Here is a 20,717-nt window from a genome sequence, read left to right as displayed (position 1 = left end):
CTTAAATAATATTGCTTTGTCTTTTTTTAATTCGCATAAAGTTTTTGTTCTTTTAAATTATACAAATATTTTTTTAACTTAAAAATATAATAATAACAATAATAATAATAAATTTCTTTTAAATAAACAATATCAATTCTTTTAAGATTACATTTGAATTTTGGAGAGACGTGCCAATGTTGTAGAGTGTTTGTTTGGCTCAAACAAACTTTTTTCTTCAATATTCTTTTCTGTTTTTTTTTTTTTTTTAAATTTCAATCATTGGACTTGTGTTATTCCTATACTCGAGTAGTAGTAGTATTTTGTACCTAGAGCTTTTGCCGCTTAATTTTTTTACTGTTGTTTGTTTTTGTTCGTTTTACTTGTTACTGCAATCGCAGGCTTTTTATAGTGGCACTACATAGTCGGGATTCATGTAGGAGAAACCAACAAATTCGCTTTGATCTAAATTCATCATGAATACTTTGTCAGTGGGTGTTAGATCGGTTTTTTCCGAAGTAAATTGTTTATCGAAATTGGAGACATCTTTGCGGTGTTTCTGTAAAGGAAAGAGAAGACAGAAGAATATAACATTATATATTATATAAAGACTTAAAGAAAATAACTTTAATAATATTTCCTTAAAAAATAGTATCCAAATGCTTTAGCAAAGCTTTTAGAAGCTTAAACAAACTTTTCAGATGCTTTAGAAAAGCTTCTTGAAACATTAAAAAAAAACTTCTTAAATGATTACAAATGCTTTTATAAATATTAATAAAAGCTTTCTTAAGCTTTAAAAAGCTTTTTGGAACTTTCTAAAAGCTTTCTAAAACTTTTAAATATTTATAAAATTTAATAAAAGCTTCTTTAAAGCTTTTTGGAACTTTCTAAAAGCTTTATAAAACTTTTAAATATTTATAAAACTTAATAAAAGTTTCTTTAAAGCTTTACAAACGACTTCTAAAGCTTTAACTATCTTCCTCTAGTTTCAAATACGTTTTTTAAGCTTTAACTAAAAGCTTGTTAAAGTTAGACCACAAAATATTTTAACGCACTACAAGCTTCTTTAAGTTTTTTAAAACTTTTCTAAAAATTTCTTAAAATTTTTCTGAAAGCTTGGAATTTTTCCAAAAGCTTTTTAACATATTTCTAAAAGCATCTTAAAAGCATTCTAAAGGATTTTTATTAAAGCTTCTTAGAGAAAAATACTTTAATAATGAAGGAATGCTTGCATTATTAAAAAAAATTTCTTAAAATGTTTCTAAAAGCTTAAAATTTTTTCCAAAAGCTTTTTAACATGTTTCTAAAAGCTTCTTAAAAGCATTCTAAAGAATTTTTATTAAAGCTTCTTAGAGAAAAATACTTTAATAATGAAGGAATGCTTGCATTATTAAAAAAAAAATTATTAAAGCTCCAAAGCTCAAAACATTTTATTAAAGTTTAAGCTTTACAAAAGCCCCATAAAACTTTTACTAATTTTCTTGAATTTTTAGACACATTTTTCAAGCGTTTCTTTAAATCTTTCCCAAAAGTTTCTTAACACTAAATTTTTATGAAAAAGAGGCTTAAAGTTCAAACTTTATAAAAGCCTCGTAAATCTTTTAATAATTTTCTTGAATTTTTAGACAAGTTTTTTAAGAGTTCCTTAAAAGCTTTTCTGGAAGCTTAATGCTTTTTCTAAAAAATTCTAAAAGTTTTTCCTAAAAGCTTTTCTTAAAAATATCTTTTAAAAGCTTTGTAAAACTTTTTCTTCAAGCTTCGTAAACATTTTGTTAAAAGCTTTGTAAAACTTTCCCTAAAAGCTTTTCAAAGCTTTTCCTAAACTATTTTTAAAGCTTTCCTTAAAGATGTTTCTTAAAGCTTCTAAAGTTTTTATTAAAATATTGTTAGCTTTTTAATTTTGTTCTCTAAAAGCTTCTTTTAGAAACCTTTGAAAGCTTTTTGATACAAATCTTAAAGAATTAAAAAAACTTTTTTAGAGTTATAAAAAATAGTTCAATGCCGTAAAATAATATTCATAATTCGGAATAAAAGCTTAAGAAAAGCTTTCTGAAATGGTTTTCGAAACTTTATATAAAATTATTGAAGCTATAGGTACGTTCTTTTTTCAACTTTTTCTAAAAGTAAAAGCTTCTTGTAAGCTTCTTAACGCTGTTTATAATAGTTTCTTGAAGCTTTAGTTTTTTGAAAAAATCTTCTTAGAACTTAAAAAAAGGTTTTTTAAACTTTTTCTAAAAGCTGCTTCAAGCTGTTTATAAAAGTTTCTTGAAGCTTTAGAAAGCTTTTTAAAAAATCTTCTTGAAACTTTAAAAACGTTTTTTTAAAGCTTTTTGAACTTTTCTAAAAATAGAGAAATATTTCTAAGCTTTAAAAAAACTTCATGAAGATTCTAAAAGAGTTTCTAAAGCTTTTTATAATTCTTTGCTAAAAAACTTACAATTTTCGGTTTAAACGGTGGCTGAACTTCACGATTTTCTATTTTCTCCCAGTCTATGCGTCTAAAGAAGGGGTGCAAACGCACATCTTCCTCACCCGATGGTCCACAGCCCAAACGTTTATTAGGTTGTTTAGTTAAAAACTGTAAAAGAAAATAAAGTTAGAAAAATACTTTGATCTGCAACTAAATTTAAAGAAAAAACTTACGCCTTTGCAAGCCTCTTTGGCCTCTTTACTTAAACTCTTGGGATAGGAAACATTATGATCTGTTATAGCGGCAAACAATTCCTCCTCATCCTCACCATCGAAAGGTGGTTGACCCACCAGCATCTCATACAGTAAAACACCATAAGCCCACCAATCTACCGATTTGCCATAAGGTTGATATAAAATAATCTGTTTACAAGAAATAACAATTTAATAAAAAAGCTTTAAGTGAATCGTGGCAAAAATCTCTACCTCTGGTGCTATATAATCCGGTGTGCCACAAAAGGTTTTTGTCGTCTTATCACCTAAAATATTCTCTTTACACATGCCAAAATCGGCTATTTTCACATGACCATCTGAATCCAATAAAACATTATCCAATTTCAAATCTCTATATAAAATGCCCTTGCTGTGCAAGAAAAACAAACCGGCCGCTATTTCGGCAGCATAAAATCTATAAATTTAAATAAAATATCACATCAAAATATATTCCTCGATCATGAGTTCCAAACGAAAAACTTACACAGCAACTGGCTCTTTAAATTTGCCAAACTGTTGTATTTGAAACATTAAATCACCGCCATTAACATATTCCATAACGAAAAATAGACGATCCAATGTCTGGAAGCAGGAATGTAATTGTACCAAAAATGGTGGTTTTTCACTCAAGGCCAAGACACGCTTCTCAATCATGGTACACTCAACATCATCGTCTTGTATTATGACATCTTTTTTTAGGATTTTAATGGCATATAGTTCCTCAGTGCCCTTGCGTTCTGCTAGTAAGACCTTTTGATAGATAAGTAAATAATATTAAAAGCTTTTTGAAAAGAGCTATCTTTATGCAAAATCTCACCTTGCCAAATGAACCTTTGCCTAAAACTTTTATGAAATTAAAATCTGATGCTCTGATCATATCAGTTTTGCCAACATTTTGATTTGTTTCGGAGCGCATAACCATGGGTTTTCTTTGGGAAGATTTCTGGAAGGAAAGTTTTTGTATAAAAGCTTTTTATAGTCTGTAGTCTGAACTTTAGTCTAGTATAAACTATAGTCTAAATCATAGTCTGGACTATAATCTGAACCATAGTCCGGATTATAAACAGAACTTTAGTCTGAACTATAGTCTGAACTATAGTCTGGACTATAGTCAGGTCGATAGTCTAAACTATTGTCTGAACTACAATCTGGACTATAGTCTGAACTATAGTCTGGACCATAGTCTGAACTATAGTCAATATTATAGTCTGGACTATAGTCTGAACTATAGTCTAGAGTATGGTCTGAACTATAGTCTGGGCCATAGTTTGAACTATAGTCTGTACTATGGTCTGGACTATAGTCTGAACTATAGTCTGGAGTATAGTCTGAACTATAGTATGAACTATAGTCTGGAGTACAGTCTGACCTATAGTATGAACTATAGTGTAGTATATAGTCTGGACTATAGTCTAGTCTATAATCTGAACTATAGTCTGAAGTATAGTTTGGATTGGAGTCCACCTATAGTCTGGATCATAGTCTGAACTATAGTCTTAACTATAATCTGGACTATAGTCTGAACTTTTATCTGGACTATAGTCTGAACTATAGTCTGGACTATAGTATGAACTATAGTTAGGACTATATTCTGAACTATAGTCTGGACTATAGGCTGGACTATAATCTGAACTATAGTCAGGACTATAGTCTAGTATATAGTCTGGACTATAGTCTAGTCTATAATCTGACTATAGTCTGAACTATAGTTTGGACTATAGTATGCCTGGACTTAAGTTTCTTCTATATACAGTCTGAAAAATAGTTTAGTCAGTAGTCTAGACTGTAGCCGAGACTATAGTCTAGTCTAAAGTTGGAATTAAAGTCTGCTTTATAATCCAGACTAGTCTACTCTAGTCTCTTAGAAACTTACTCTCATTTGCGATTTAAGTTTGAGTAGATCTTGTGTAGCATCAGCACATGGCACATTATAGTATTCACCCTCTTCTTGGGTTAGCAATTTGAACCAGCCATTGGCAGGATTCTAGAAAATATTAAAGTTTCAAAGTTTTTTTAATGCATCTTTCAAACAATCATTTAATGAATCTTGAAAACATTACCTTGATAATTTCCGAAATGCCAAACGATAAAGCACCCATAAAATCGTTACGTGAAGTACGATCCCAATCCCAAACTTCTATTAAAACGCGACGATCTTTGTCCTCAGCTTTAAGTTCACTAAAAATAGTATTAAATAATAAGTTTTAAACTTTGACTTAAATCTGATCGTTTAGTCTGGTTCAGCTATAAACCTAGGAGAATTGTTTTAAGCTCCTTAAAATATCTATGTTATAGTTTTTTTTACTTACTATGTTATAGTTTCATTCCATATTGGATTCAATGATGCCTTTATGGTGCGTGTCTTCTTTTTGCCTTTATCATGTTCATCGGGTATTAATTTAACTTTAACATATGGATCACTTAAGCCATTTGGATCCATTGGAATGAGATTACGTCCCTCTTTGACTGTTGAACGACACCAAAGAAAATAAAAGAAATTTTAAATTCTTTTCATATGAACATGGAAAATGTTAAATAGAAAAATATGTATAATCACGTGAGATTAAGATTATTGCAGTAGAGCTATTGTAACAATAGCCTTTTCAGTATTATAACAATAAAACCTTCAATTTGTTTGGAATTTTTACGCAATCGTAGGCACAGTGGGAGCAATTGATAAGAAATAACTCTTAAATTGGAGATTAAACTAGATTATAAACTAGACTATAGTCTAGAACATAGACTTGACTATAGTCCAGACTAGAGACTTGACTATAGCCCAGACTATAGACTAGACTATAGTCTAGACTATAGTCTAGAACATAGACTTGACTATAGTCCAGACTATAGACTTGACTATAGCCCAGACTATAGACTAGACTATAGTCCAGACTATAGACTAGACTATAGTTCAGACTATAGACTAGATTATAGTCCAAACTAAAGCGCAGACTATAGACTATAGTCCTGACTATAGCCCAGAAAATAGACTAGAATATAGCCAAGACAATATACTAGACTACAGTCCAGACTATATACTAGACTACAGTTCAGACTATTGTCCAGACTATAGTCCGGACTATTATCCAGACTATAGTCTAGACTATTGTCCAGACTATAGCTCAGACTATAGACTATAGTCCTGACTATAGCCCAGACAATAGACTAGAATATAGCCAAGACAATAGACTAGACTACAGTCCAGACTATATACTAGACTACATTTAAGACTATTGTCCAGACTATAGTCTAGACTATTGTCCAGACTATAGGCAAGACTATTGTCCAGACTATAGTCAATACTATTGTCCGGACTATAGTCCCGACTATAGTTCAGACTATAGTCCCGACTATAGTTCAGACTATTATCCAGACTATAGTTTAGACTATATCCCAGACTACATCATAGTTCAGACTATAGTTTAGACAATATCCCAGACTACACCATAGTTTAGACTTTAGATTAGACTATAGTTCAAACTATAGTCTAGACTATTGTCCAGACTATTATCCAGATTATAGTGCAGACTATTGTCCAGACTATAGTCCAGACTATTGTCCAGATTATAGTCAAGACTATTGTCCAGACTACTGTGGAGACTATAGTCCAGACTATTGTCCAGACTATAGACTAGAATGTAGTTCAGAATAGACTATAGTCCAGATTGTTGATTAGACTATGGGCTAGACTATAGAGAAAACTATAGTCCAGACTATAGGTCAGATTATATAGAAAACGATAGGCCAAACTATAGATTACATCCATACTATTGACTAGATTATAGTCCAGACTATTGACTAGACTGTAGTCCAGACTCTAGACTAGACTATAGTCCAGACAATACACTATACTATAGTCCAGACTATACACTAGAATATAGTCCAGACTATACACTATATTATAGTCTCGGATTTACACTAAAGTCTAGTTGATCCCGTAAAACAAAATTTTCTGCTTTTACTTTAAACTGTGAGCATCCCTATTAAAACATTATTTTTCATTTACCCCTTTAATAAAGTTCAACTATTACATTTCACAGGGACTTCATTACATTTAATGAGCGTTAACTTCCTAAGCTTTCATGGCATAGATAACAGTTAAAGTTTATTAAAAAAAAAACTCAACACTTCCAACTAAAAATTATTTTTTTTTAAACATTTTCATAATGTCTTATTATTAAATTAAACATTTGTTTTTAGTTTGTTTCGCATTATACTCTACTTACTCTGTACGGTTAGAGTATTTTCCTTAACAACTAATTCCAATAGAATACGTCCACGTCGTTCAGTGTGATCACATCCGCATAAGCTGGGCACGTTCTCTTTGCAACGTGCATGTACGTTCATGTCACATGCTATTTAGTTTAAACATTTTGTTTTTTTTTTGATATTTAATTTGGAAAATGTTTACAAAAATAAATAAAACAAAAATATAAAATAAAATAAAATTGCATTTAGTTTATTTGTTAAAAATTATATTTTATACATTTTAGAATTTTTAATTGTTAGAAAAGGTATTAGCTTTCAAACTACAAAGTTAAATTAGTTGGTGGTTGGGTGGGTTAGTGGGTTTTTTTAATATAGTAAAATAGTAAGTTTTGTTAATAATAGAAAGTGTTTTTGTGGTAGGAAGATGATTTAAAAGGATACAACAGGACTTGAAGATACACTCTCACACACTCTTAAAGACACAATCACTCGGAAGCTCAAACATACAGACATTTAAACATTTTCCTCAATTTATATAGAAAACATAAAAACCATTAAAATTCTTGATCCGGATATTCTACTTACCTTTTCTTTCAAAGGAAAAATTTATTCAATACTTACCTTGTTTTTGTAGGAAAAAGCCTTTGCTTTTAATTCAACTTATTTTTTTCTTATCTAATTAGCAATATTTTTCAACATTTTATTTAATTTTAATTATGACGTTTTCCCCCTAAAACTATGCAGTAAAGTTTTTAATAACAAATGCTTAAACATATGCAGTGATTTTTGTTTTGCGTGCTGACCTTAATAAAGTTGGATTTTTGTTTAACTATAAAGTAAAACTGCCTAATTAAAGATAAAGTTGGTCGGTTATATTAATATTTTTTTCGTATGAGATTTTGTTTTTTAATAATGACCCCTAAAGTAGGCAATATTAAAGGATATTTTAATTGCAAAAGAATGGTTTGAATGTTATAATCAAGGAAATAGAGATATATATATTTATATTATTTTACAGAAAGTTAATGTTTCCTGTTAAATATGTTTATGGACTCTAGTCCAGGATATAGTCTTGACTACAGTCTAGTCTATAGTCTGGACCACAGTCTAATCTATAGAATGAACTACACTCTAGTCTATAGTTTGGACTATAATCTAGTCTATAGTCTGAGTCTATAGTCTAGTCTATAGTCAAAAATACAGTAAATTCTATAGTCTGGCGAATAGTCTAGTTTATAGTCTATATTACTATATAGTATGTTGTCTAGTGTATAGTCTGGACTATAGTTTAGGCTATAGTGTAGTCTATAGTCTAGACAATAGTGTGGACTATGGTTTGAACTATAGTCTATAGTGTAGTCCTTATACTGCACTAAAGTCTAGTCTATACTCCGGGTTATTGTATAGCCTGTAGTTAGCCGTCTGAACTGTATTGTAGTTTGTATTGTAGACTAAAGTCTGGGCTATAGTAAAGTCTATAGTCTGGACTATAGTCTAGTCTATAGTTTGGACTATAGTGTAGTATATAAGTGTAGTATAGTGTAGTCTATATAGTGGAAAATAATCTATTCTATACTCCGGATTTTTGTATAGTCTGTAGTCTAGTCCATCGTCTGCACTATATTGTAGTCTGTAGTGTAGACTATGCAACATAGTCTTGTCTATAGTCTAGTCCAGTTTATAATCTGGACTATAATTTAGTCTATAGTCTAGTCTATAGTCTAGTCTACAGTCTAGTCTATAGTCTGGTCTACAGTCTAGTCTACAGTCTAGTCCATAGCCTAGTCTATAGTCTGGTCTATAGTCTGGCCTACAGTCTAGTCTATAGTCTAGTCTATAGTCTAGTCTATAGTCTAGTCTATAGTCTAGTCTATAGTCTATTCTATAGTCTAGTCTACAGTCTAGTCTATAGTCTAGTCTATAGTCTAGTCTATAGTCTAGTCTATAGTCTAGTCTATAGTCTAGTCTATAGTCTAGTCTATAGTCTAGTCTATAGTCTAGTCTATAGTCTAGTCTATAGTCTAGTCTATAGTCTAGTCTATAGTCTAGTCTATAGTCTAGTCTATAGTCTAGTCTATAGTCTAGTCTATAGTCTAGTCTACAGTCTAGTCTACAGTCTAGTCTATAGTCTAGTCTACAGTCTAGTCTATAGCCTAGTCTATAGTCTAGTCTACAGTCTAGTCTATACCCTAGTCTAGTCTATAGTCTAGTCAACAGTCTAGTCTACAGTCTAGTCTACAGTCTAGTCAATAGTCTAGTCTACAGTCTAGTCTACAATCTAGTCTATAGTCTAGTCTACAGTCTAGTCTACAATCTAGTCTATAGTCTAGTCTATAGTCTAGTCTATAGTCTAGTCTATAGTCTAGTCCACAGTCTAGTCTATAGTCTAGTCTATAGTCTAGTCTGTAGTCTAGTCTATAGTCTAGTCAATAGAATAATCCATAGTCTAGACTATAGTCTAGTCTATAGTCTGGTCTATAGTCTATAGTCTAGTCGATAGTCTAGTCTATAGTCCAGTCTATAGTCTAGTCAATAGTTTAGTCTATAGTCTAGCCTATAGTCTAGTCCATAGTCTAGTCTATAGTCTAGTATATAGTCTAGTATATAGTCTAGTCTATAGTCTAGTACATAGTCTAGTATATAGTCTAGTATATAGTCTAGTCTATAGTTCAGTCTATAGTCTAGTCTATAGTCTAATCTATAGTCTAATCTATAGTCTCGTCTATAGTCTACTATAGACTATATAGTCTAGTCTATAGTCTCGTCTATAGTCTAGTCTATAGTCTCATCTATAGTCTAGTCTATAGTCTAGTCTATAGTATAGTCTAGCCTATAGTCTAGTCTATAGCCTAGTATATAGTATAGTCTATGATCTAGTTTATAATATATAATCTAGTCTAGTCTGGTCTACAGTCTAGTCGGTTTTCGAGTCAATTATTTAGTCATGGTCTACGCTATAGTCTAGTCTTCTATTTCAGTTTTATAAACTATGTGCAACAAATTGTAAAACCCCACAAAGTATACTTCAGTTTTCAGTTATAAACTGACCTTTAATTTAAACTTTTCTGATTTAAAACCCACAATTTTATACTTTACTTGTGACATTTAAAAAGCCTCAAGGTATACCACACATTTAAAAAAATAATCAACTCTTAGTACTTCTTAGAAATTTGATTGTTTAAGGAGAGATTTTTTTAATTTAATTTAATATTTTTACAGAAAACTATCCCTTTACACACATGATCTATAAACATATTCCTTTTAAACCTTAAAATACCATATCAGTAAAAGCTTTAAGATTCTTCAGGCTTCATTTTTTTGTCAATATTTTCAATTTAAATAACGGAAATTAAAGCATACCTTTTTTGTCAAGGTAAAATAAGCAACAACCAGAAAAAATATAAAAAACAGTTGCATATTTTACGGCTGCAAAATTAGCACATACATAAATATACAACGAAAGTGTTTTTATTTGTGTTTCCTTTTGAAATAAATTTTCGAATTTTTGTCTTTTTGTTATAGTGTATATGAGTACGCAGATTAAACGATCATAAGTAGTTATAAAGTCAATGTAATAAATTACGAAATTTATTGAAAATTGAATTTTAATCAATTTTAATTACATATGGTAAGGGTTAGTGAAAGTAATTGCTTGAAAAAGTGAGGTAGATATACTCGATATATAATATGTGAGACCATGAAATATAATTAAGCTCATTGATATAATCACATAGTTTAAATGGCATATAGATATAAATTTTAATATAAGTTTTATGTATGTAAAAAGTTTTAAATATATTACGATGAGCATACTTTTTGGCTGTAATATTAAATTTTTAACTTTCTTAAGAGTTATGATAAATTGCTGTCAGTGGTTATAGTCTGACACTAGTCTGGATTATAGTTTGGACCATAGTCTGGTATATATCCTATGCTGTAGTCTATAGTCCCGTCTATAGTTTAGTCTATAGTATAGTCTATAGCTTAGACTATAGTCTAGTCTATAGTTTGGACTATAGTCTAGTCTATATTCTAGTCTTTTGTCTAGTCTATAGTCTGGTCTATAATTAAGTCTATAGTATGGTCGACAGTTTGGTCGATAGTCTAGTCTATAGTCTAGCCTACAATCCAGTCTTATAGTTTAGTCTGTAGTTTAGTGTATAGTTTAGTCTATAATTTAGTCTATTGCTTAGTTTATTTATTAGACTATAGATTAGTCTATATTCTATTCTAGTCTATAGTTCAGTCTATAGTCTAATCTTTAGTCAGACTATTGTCTAGTCTTTAGTCTCGTCTATAGCTTAGTCGATTGTCAAGTCTATAGTCTAGTCTATTGTTTTACCTATAGTCTAGTCGATAGTCTAGTTATTAGGGTAGAATATAATCTAGTCTACTATATAGTCTAGTCTCTGGTCTGGTCTAGTATATAGTCTAGTCTAGTCTATAATCTAGTCTATAATCTAGTCTATAATCTAGTCTATAATCTAGTCTATAGTCTAGTCCATAGTCTAGTCTGTAGTCTAGTCTATAGTCTAGTCTATAGTCTAGTCTGTAGTCTAGTCTATAGTCTAGTCTATAGTCTAGTCTAGTCTATAGTCTAGTCTATAGTCTAGTCTATAGTCTAGTCTATAGTCTAGTCTATAGTCTAGTCTTTAGTCTAGTCTTTAGTCTAGTCTATAGTCTAGTCTATAGTCTAGTCTATAGTCAAGTCTATAGTCAAGTCTATAGTCTAGTCTATAGTCTAGTCTTTAGTCTAGTCTATAGTCTAGTCTATAGTCTAGTCTATAGTCTAGTCTATAGTCTAGTCTATAGTCTAGTCTATAGTCTAGTCATTAGTCTAGTCTATAGTCTAGTCTATAGTCTAGTCTATAGTCTAGTCTATAGTATAGTCTATAGTCTAGTCTATAGTCTAGTCTATAGTCTAGTCTATAGTCTAGTCTATAGTCTAGTCCATTCTATAGTCTAGTCCAGTCTATAGTCTAGTCCAGTCTATAGTCTAGTCTATAGTCTAGTCCAGTCTATAGTCTAGTCCATAGTCTAGTCTAGTCTATAGTCTAGTCTATAGTCAAGTCTATAGTTTAGTCTATTGTCTAGTCTATAGTCTAGTCTATAGTCTAGCCTATAGTCTATTCTATAGACTATTCTATAGTCTAGTCTATAGTCTAGTCTGTAGTCAAGTATATAGTATAGTCTATAGTCTAGTCTATAGTCTACTCTACAGTCTAGTCTATAGTCTACTCTATAGTCTACTCTATAGTCTAGTCTATAGTTTAGTCTATAATCTAATCTTTATTCTATGGTTTTGTCTATATTCTAGTCTAGTCTATAGTCTAGTCTATATTCTCTTCTATAGTCTAGTTAATAATTGATAATATTTTATTCTAGTCATTTAAGAAGTGATTTGTTATCAAATTTCTATTGCATACCTTAAGCTATTTAATAATTCTTTTAAAATTTATTTGCAAACTTTTAGGCGCCAATTTTAAATTTACTTCAAAGTCTACCTTTTACAATTTAAGAAGTCATTAAATTTGTAGTTTTACTTTCAAAATCAAGTACCCGCCTACTGTCACTTACTACACCTGTCTGTCTGACCATGTCAGCTTCTATTTTATATCGCACATGTCTGCATACACCAGCTACGTGTATATATAATTATTTTATTCATTATTCGCTCTTTTGAAAAATTATTGCTTAATCATGTATGTGACAAAAATGTTTTTATATTTTTATATGTATTTGCTTTACACTCTTTTTCCCCATATGATTAAATTTATAATCAATAAATGTAGTAATTAAAAAGGACGTGTGTTTACATTATTTCCATTTTGATTATAAACAAATCAATGTATGTACATATGTGTGTGTATAAATATTTGTGGAAAAGTGATAAAAATAGTTAAATATTTATGTAACAATAGTTGACACGCATTAATTGTTTGGAAATTTTTACGAAAATATAGGTTAAACTATTAAAGGATGTTGTTTACTGTTAAAGCCTAAAATTAGGCAATGATTTGTTAAAAGAAGTAATGCCTGGATTGTAGGCAACAGTTTTTATTAGAAATTTATTTCGGCCTCTCGAAAATATGCTTTATTAACTTACTTAAAGACTTTCACTCCTAAAAGTATGCTTTATTATTGAAAAATGGCAATTATAATGAATCTTATATTGGAATTGAAATGCACAATAATTTATTGAATTATTCTACTTTTTTCCTTGAAATCTCCCATATAAAACTCTACCACAAACATAATAATATTTCAACTTTCAATTTCCTTTTTGTTTTTGTGACATTTTGCCTGAAAACCCAATTTCTTTTCTTTCACTCATTCATCCATCCATCCATTCACTTATTTAACTGGAAAAAAATGTGTTAAACCAGAAATGACACATGCATGTAACAAATGTCCTACAAATGTACAACCAAACAAAAACTGCCAAATAAAAAAATATTAACTCCCTACAACAGGCTAAAGAAGTAAAATTTCCGCCAAACAAATGTTTTTCTCTAGGCATCATTCATTTTATTTCCCAGAAACTAAATCATGTGGAAAATTGTTTTTATTTCAAATTTCTTATCCTTCTTGCCTTTTTGTAATAAAGTACCAAATAATCCTTAAGAAAATCAATATAACAAAAAATCCTTGTGTTGACCGTACTGTCGTCGTCCATCAATAAAACTTTGACCATGTGTTGCTTGCTACAACATTGTGGGAGTAATTTGTTTTTAGTTTTTCCATTTTCTATTAAAATAAATATTTTTGTAGCCAAACATAGAAAATGTTTGTTAGTTAAGAGGTCAAGGCATAGAGTAGTGTAATCATTGTGCTAAAGGGAATTGTTGTGCCTGGTTTAAGGGTTAAATAAATGGTTTCTGGCTACTATTTTAGCAATATGTTAGTTTATTTATGAGCTGCATAATGTATGTAGCTACCGAGATAGTAAACAAATCTTTTAGGTTATTATAAACTTAAAAGCTTTTACTTTAAAAGGGCAGTTTTTTTTTTTTTAAAGAAGTTTCAAATAAAGATCTTTCTATACCTTTAAGTACAAAATGGAAGCTAACCTTATTATAGCACAGGTCATGTTAGTAAGCTGCTTGTAGTTTAGTTAGTTTAAGAAAAATTTAATTTAAATATTTCTCCTTATAACGAAAATTTATTGCATTAAACATTTTGTTTAAACTAAAGTCAAAAAATATGCAAGAAAATCATCGTTTTTGCAACTTCCAAAAAGTATGCAATAGAAAAAAATTTATGTTTAAACCCAAAAAATATGCAATTGAATTTAGATGAATATTTTTTACTCAATGGACTACAGGTTATACAATAAAATACACTATAGACTAGGCTATAGACTAGACTATAGACTAAACTATAGACTAGACCATAGACTAGACTATAGACTAGACTACAGACTAGATTATAGACTATATTATAGACTAGACTAGACTATAGACTAGACTTGACTTGACTTGACTTGACTTGACTTGACTTGACTTGACTTGACTTGACTAGACTAGACTAGACTATAGACTAGACAAGACTAGACTATAGACTAAACTATAGATTAGACTATAGACTAGATTATAGACTAGATTATAGACTAGATTATAGAACTAGATTATAGACTAGACTATAGACTAGACTATAGACTAGCTATAGACTAGACTAGAACTAGACTATAGACTAGACATAGACTAGACTATAGACTAGACTATAGACTAGACTATAGACTAGACTATAGACTAGACTATAGACTAGACTATAGACTAGACTATCGACTAGACTATAGACTAGACTATAGACTAGACTATAGACTAGAATATAGACTATACTATAGACTAGACTATAGACTAGACTATAGACTAGACTATAGACTAGACTATAGACTAGACTATAGACTAGACTATAGACTAGACTATAGACTAGACTATAGACTAGACTATAGACTAGACTATAGACTAGACTATAGACTAGACTATAGACTGACTATAGACTAGACTAGACTATAGACTAGACTAATGACTAGACTAGACTAGAATAGACTAGACCTCTAGACTAGACTATAGACTGACTATAGACTAGACTATAGACTAGACTATACTAGACTTAGACTATAGACTAGACTATAGACTAGACTATAGACTAGACTATAGACTAGACTATAGACTAGACTATAGACTAGACTATAGACTAGACTATAGACTAGACTATAGACTAGACTATAGACTAGACTATAGACTAGACTATAGACTAGACTATAGACTAGACTATAGACTAGACTAGACTACTATAGACTAGACTATAGACTAGACTATAGACTAGACTACTATAGACTAGACTATAGACTAGACTATAGACTAGACTATAGACTAGACTATAGACTAGACTATAGACTAGACTATAGACTAGATAGACTGCTATAGACTAGACTATAGACTAGACTATAGACTAGACTATAGACTAGACTATAGACTAGACTATAGACTAGACTATAGACTAGACTATAGACTAGACTATAGACTAGACTATAGAACTAGACTATAGACTAGACTATAGACTAGACTATAGACTAGACTATAGACTAGACTATAGACTAGACCATAGACTAGACCATAGACTAGACCATAGACTAGACTATAGACTAGACTATAGGACTATAGTCTAGTCTATAGTCTGGACAATAGTCTAGTCTATAGTCTGAACAAAAGTGTAAACAATAGTCTGGACTATAGTCTTGTCTATAGTCTGTACAATAGTCTGGACTATAGTCTGTACTATAATCTAGTCTATAGTCTGGACTATAGTCTAGTCTAGTCTGGACTATAGTCTAGTCTATGTTCTGGACTATAGTCTAGTCTATAGTCTGGACTATAGCCTAGTCTATAGTCTGGACTATAGTCTAGTCGATAGTCTGAACAAAAGTGTAAACAATAGTCTGGACTATAGTCTTGTCTATAGTCTGTACAATAGTCTGGACTATAGTCTATAGTCTGTACTATAGTATGGACTATAGTCTAGTCTATAGCCTGGACTATAGTCTAGTCTGGACTATAGTCTAGTCTATAGTCTTGACTATATTCTTGTCTATAGTGTGAACTATAGTCTAGTCTATAGTATGGACTATAGTCTTGCCCATAGTCTGGACTATAGTCTAGTGACTAGACTAGACTCTAGTCTGAATTATAGTCTATAATCTAGTCTATAGTCTAGTCTATAGTCTAGTCTATAGTCTAGTCTATAGTCTAGTCTATAGTCTAGTCTATAGTCTAGTCTATAGTCTAGTCTATAGTCTAGTCTATAGTGTAGTCTATAGTCTAGTCTATAGTCTAGTCTATAGTCTAGTCTATAGTCTAGTCTATAGTCTAGTCTATAGTCTAGTCTATAGTCTAGTCTATAGTCTTGTCTATAGTCTAGTCTATAGTCTAGTCTATAGTCTAGTCTATAGTCTAGTCTATAGTCTAGTCTTTAGTCTAGTCATAGTCTAGTCTATAGTCTAGTCATATTCTAGTCTATAGTCTAGACTATACTCTAGTCTATAGTCTGGACTGCAGTCTAGTCTATAGTCTGGACTACAGTAGTTCAGACTGTATAATCTTTATAATATTGTTATTATATATAATCTTTATTGTAGTGTAGGATATAGTCTAGACTATAGTCTGGACTATAATCTAGTCTATAGTCTTTATTGTAGTTTGGGCTATTGTCTAGTCTATAATCTGAACTTTAATTTTGTCTATAGTCTTTATTGTAGTCTAGGATTTAGTCTAGACTACAGTCAGTGGAATGGTCTATAGTCTAGTGAAAACTCTGGAATCTTTTCGGGTATATATAATATGTTCTATACTCTAATCTATAGTCGAATCAACAGTTGCATCTATCGTCGCATCAACAGTCGATTCTATAGTCTGGACTGGACTTTAACCTGAACTATAGTTTAATCTGTATTTGAAAGTTTTCAGTATATAGTTTAGTTTAAAGTTTTCTTAATTTTCCTGAATGTTAGACATATATAGAGCAACTTGTATATTACATATTTCCCTTTTACAGCCATTATGTAGGACTCTATAAGCGTATCATGGCATTGTATATATTTTTAATTTTCCTCTTTACCACAATTTTTATTTAACAAAAGTTTTTTTTTTATATTTTTTTATATTTTTATATTTTACAACCATTGCAATGAATGGCATACATGACTGCCTGGTCTTGTTTTTAAATAAAAAATTTTACGCTTCTTTACATTTTTGTATATTTTTTTGCTCTTTGTCCCTCAGCAACTGGCTGTTGCTGCTGTTGTGTGGCAGTAACATAAAAATAGATTGATTGTGTTCTCTTCTTTTTTTTTGTTCGTTGTTTTATTTATTTGTAGAATTCATTCATTAAAAATTATATTGTTTAAAATTGAGCAACAGTAACAATTGTGGTCATATGTTGGTGTTGGTGGCCAAGTTGCTTTTGGTTAAAAAAAGGACTTTTTAGAGGGGAAATACTACTTTATAAAGGTACTTTTTTCTTTCCCTTGCTACAAATCGGGACATTATAGTACTTTTTCTAGATTCAATTTTTTGTAAAAAGTTTTCTATTCTTTTTATTTTCTTAGTTTAACTTTATTTCTTCCACTTAAGTTGAAATATTTCTTTCTATAAAGTGTTGAATAATGAAGAAAAGTTTTTTGTTAACTCTCTCTCCCTCTCTGTTTTTGTCCTCATTTGCTTTATAATTTATTATTTGTTGCATACTTTTAGTTGCTGTTACTATTACACTACTGTTGCAGTTCATCAATCTTGTATGGTTTAATAGTTGTTGCTGTTGTCTGTTTGAGTGGATTGTGTGGCATGCAACAGCATTACTGACAAATACTATATTTTATCTTTTTGTGGCGTAATTGCATAAAAGTAAAAAATGGATTTAAGTTAAAAGAAATACTTTTTTTTATTCATTAATTTTATTTATTTTTAACGTAGTGAATGAACACACAGGTGTTGAAGCTTTACAATTGCTATACGTGCTGGCTTTTCATCAGCATTTTTTCCGTTTTGGAAAAATCCTATTTTCTTTATTGGTTTTTAAAAGCTATTAACGAATTTGAGCGTCGTAAGGTCTGGTTTATTTGAACATAATGACAAGAGAATGATAATTTTTTAAAATTGGAAATGTTAAGACTAACTACAAAAGTGAGATAAATGACAAAAATTGAAAAATATTTCTTCTGAATTATAAAGACAACAACATAAGCTTTAAAAAACTAAAAACATTTTTTCAAAATATTTATAAATTTTTTTTAAAATATAACCCCAAAGTTAGAAAAATTTTCCATTTTTTTATTTTTTCAAAAAAGTGTTTTTAATTTTTATCTCAAAACTTTGACAAGTAACAAAAATCGTCAAATATTTCTTCTGCATTATAAAGACAACAGCATAAGCTTTCAAAAACTATAAATATTTTTTCAAAATATTTATATAATTCTTCTTAACATACCCTCAAAGTTATAAGTTTTTTGTAATGATTTTACTTAAAAAAGTGGCTTAAGTTTTATTTCAAAAACTTGATAACAAACACAAAAACTCAAAATTTTTATTTTCTTTTTTAAAAAAAACAACATAAGCTATCAAAAACATTATTTAAAACTATTAATATTTAAAGAATTTCAGCATATAATCAAGGACTTGCCGCCATATTTTCATATTTTTAAAGCCTTAACTTTTAGAATTCTGTTTTTATTTAAATCATATATTAACTGTCATGTTTTCCTCTAAAAAATTTTAAAAATTTCCATAAATTTTTTTCCAAGAGAGTTTAGTTTTTTCATATTTTATATTTGTTTGTTAGCTGGTTTATTTGTATAACTTAATTTAAGCGGAAAATTGTGAAAAAAAAATACACAAACTTCTAAATATACAAATACATACATATACTTATGTATGTACACATATAGAAAGCACTCATACATACATACAATTTTTTAAAATCATGTCCTGCGAATACTGCCATTTAAAGCATAGTGTGTGTTTATAATATTTTTTCTGAAATTATTTATGCATGTATTGTGTCTGAAGTTGTATGTTAAATTTAACTGGTTTATAGCAGTGGTCGGCTGAAAGGGATCGCTAAACTTTAGGCTAGATTATATACTAGGACTTAGACTAGATTATAGGGTAGACTATAACCTAGACTATAGGTCAGACGATAGGCTAGACACAAGACCAGACTATTTATCAGAATAAAAGCTAGTCTATAGACTAGACTATATACTACACAATTGACTAGAATATGGATTATACTATAGACAGACTAGAAAATACTCTAGACTATGTACTAGATAACAGACTAGACTATAGACCATGTCAGAGGCTAGACTATATACAGGACTATAGATTAAACTGTAGACTAGAATATAGACTAAACTGTAGACTATAAGCTAGACTGTAGAATAGACTATAGGATAGACTATATACAAGACTTTAGACTAGACTGTAGACAAGAATATAGACTACACCATCGAATGGATTGTAGACTATAGACTAGACTATAGACTAGACTATAGACTAGACTATAGACTAGACTATAGACTAGACTATAGACTAGACTATAGACTAGACTATAGACTAGACTATAGGCTAGACTATAGACTAGACTACAGACTTGACTATAGACTAGACTATAGACTAGACTACAGACTAGACTTAGACTAGACTATAGACTAGACTATAGACTAGACTAGACTTTAGACTAGACTATAGACTAGACTATAGACTAGACTATAGACTAGACTATAGACTAGACTATAGACTAGACTATAGACTAGACTATAGACTAGACTATAGACTAGACTATAGAACTAGACTATAGACTAGACTATAGACTAGACTATAGACTAGACTATAGACTAGACTATAGACTAGACTATAGACTAGACTAGACTATAGACTAGACTATAGACTAGACTATAGACTAGACTATAGACTAGACTATAGACTAGACTATAGACTAGACTATAGACTATAGACTAGACTATAGACTAGACTATAGACTAGACTATAGACTAGACTATAGACTAGACTATAGACTAGACTATAGACTAGACTATAGACTAGACTATAGACTAGACTATAGACTAGACTATAGACTAGACTATAGACTAGACTATAGACTAGACTATAGACTAGACTATAGACTAGACTATAGACTAGACTATAGACTAGACTATAGACTAGACTATAGACTAGACTATAGACTAGACTAAGACTAGACTATAGACGACTATAGACTAGACTATAGACTAGACTATAGACTAGACTATAGACTAGACTATAGACTAGACTATAGACTAGACTATAGACTAGACTATAGACTAGACTATAGACTAGACTATGCTCTAGACTTTAGGCTAGACTATAGACTAAACTTTAGGCTAGACTATAGACTAGACTATAGACTAGACTATAGACTAAACTATAGACTAGACTATAGACTAGACTATAGACTAGACTATAGACTAGACTTTAGGCTAGACTATAGACTAAACTTTAGGCTAGACTATAGACTAGACTATAGACTAGACTATAGACTAGACTATAGACTAGACTATAGACTAGACTATAGACTAGACTATAGACTAGACTATAGACTAGACTATAGACTAGACTATAGACTAGGCTATAGACTAGACTATACACTAGACTACACATTAGACTATACACTAGACTATACACTAGACTATACACTAGACTATACACTAGACTATACAATAGACTATACACTAGACTATACACTAGACTATAGAATTGACTATGGACTAAACTATAGACAACACTAGGTCCTCGTTGTTCCTATTTGCC

General features: G+C 30.4%; 1 protein-coding gene across 1 annotated transcript in view; it reads right to left on the bottom strand.

The window, feature by feature from the left end:
• Window positions 1-173: 173 nt before the first annotated feature.
• The window catches only part of LOC119605090 (protein kinase C, brain isozyme), a 31,022-nt gene continuing 10,478 nt past the window's right edge, over window positions 174-20,717 (bottom strand). Inside the window, exons 2-11 of the mRNA XM_037958033.1 lie at window positions 6,888-7,016; window positions 4,971-5,127; window positions 4,722-4,839; window positions 4,535-4,645; window positions 3,479-3,604; window positions 3,146-3,411; window positions 2,875-3,076; window positions 2,623-2,811; window positions 2,417-2,557; window positions 174-538 (exon numbers count right to left, since the gene is read on the bottom strand). Of these exons, the coding sequence (XP_037813961.1) occupies window positions 386-538; window positions 2,417-2,557; window positions 2,623-2,811; window positions 2,875-3,076; window positions 3,146-3,411; window positions 3,479-3,604; window positions 4,535-4,645; window positions 4,722-4,839; window positions 4,971-5,127; window positions 6,888-7,016 (1,592 nt within the window). The 3' untranslated portion in view covers window positions 174-385. The remainder of the gene's footprint in view (window positions 539-2,416; window positions 2,558-2,622; window positions 2,812-2,874; window positions 3,077-3,145; window positions 3,412-3,478; window positions 3,605-4,534; window positions 4,646-4,721; window positions 4,840-4,970; window positions 5,128-6,887; window positions 7,017-20,717) is intronic.

This window comes from Lucilia sericata, unplaced genomic scaffold, assembly GCF_015586225.1.
Source record: "Lucilia sericata isolate MDLA Ls3-8-SP2 unplaced genomic scaffold, ASM1558622v1 Contig000456F_arrow, whole genome shotgun sequence".
Taxonomy (NCBI): Eukaryota; Metazoa; Arthropoda; class Insecta; order Diptera; family Calliphoridae; genus Lucilia; species Lucilia sericata.
The sequence above is the reverse complement of the archived record's forward strand: the minus strand, read 5'-3'. Positions and strand labels throughout refer to the sequence as shown.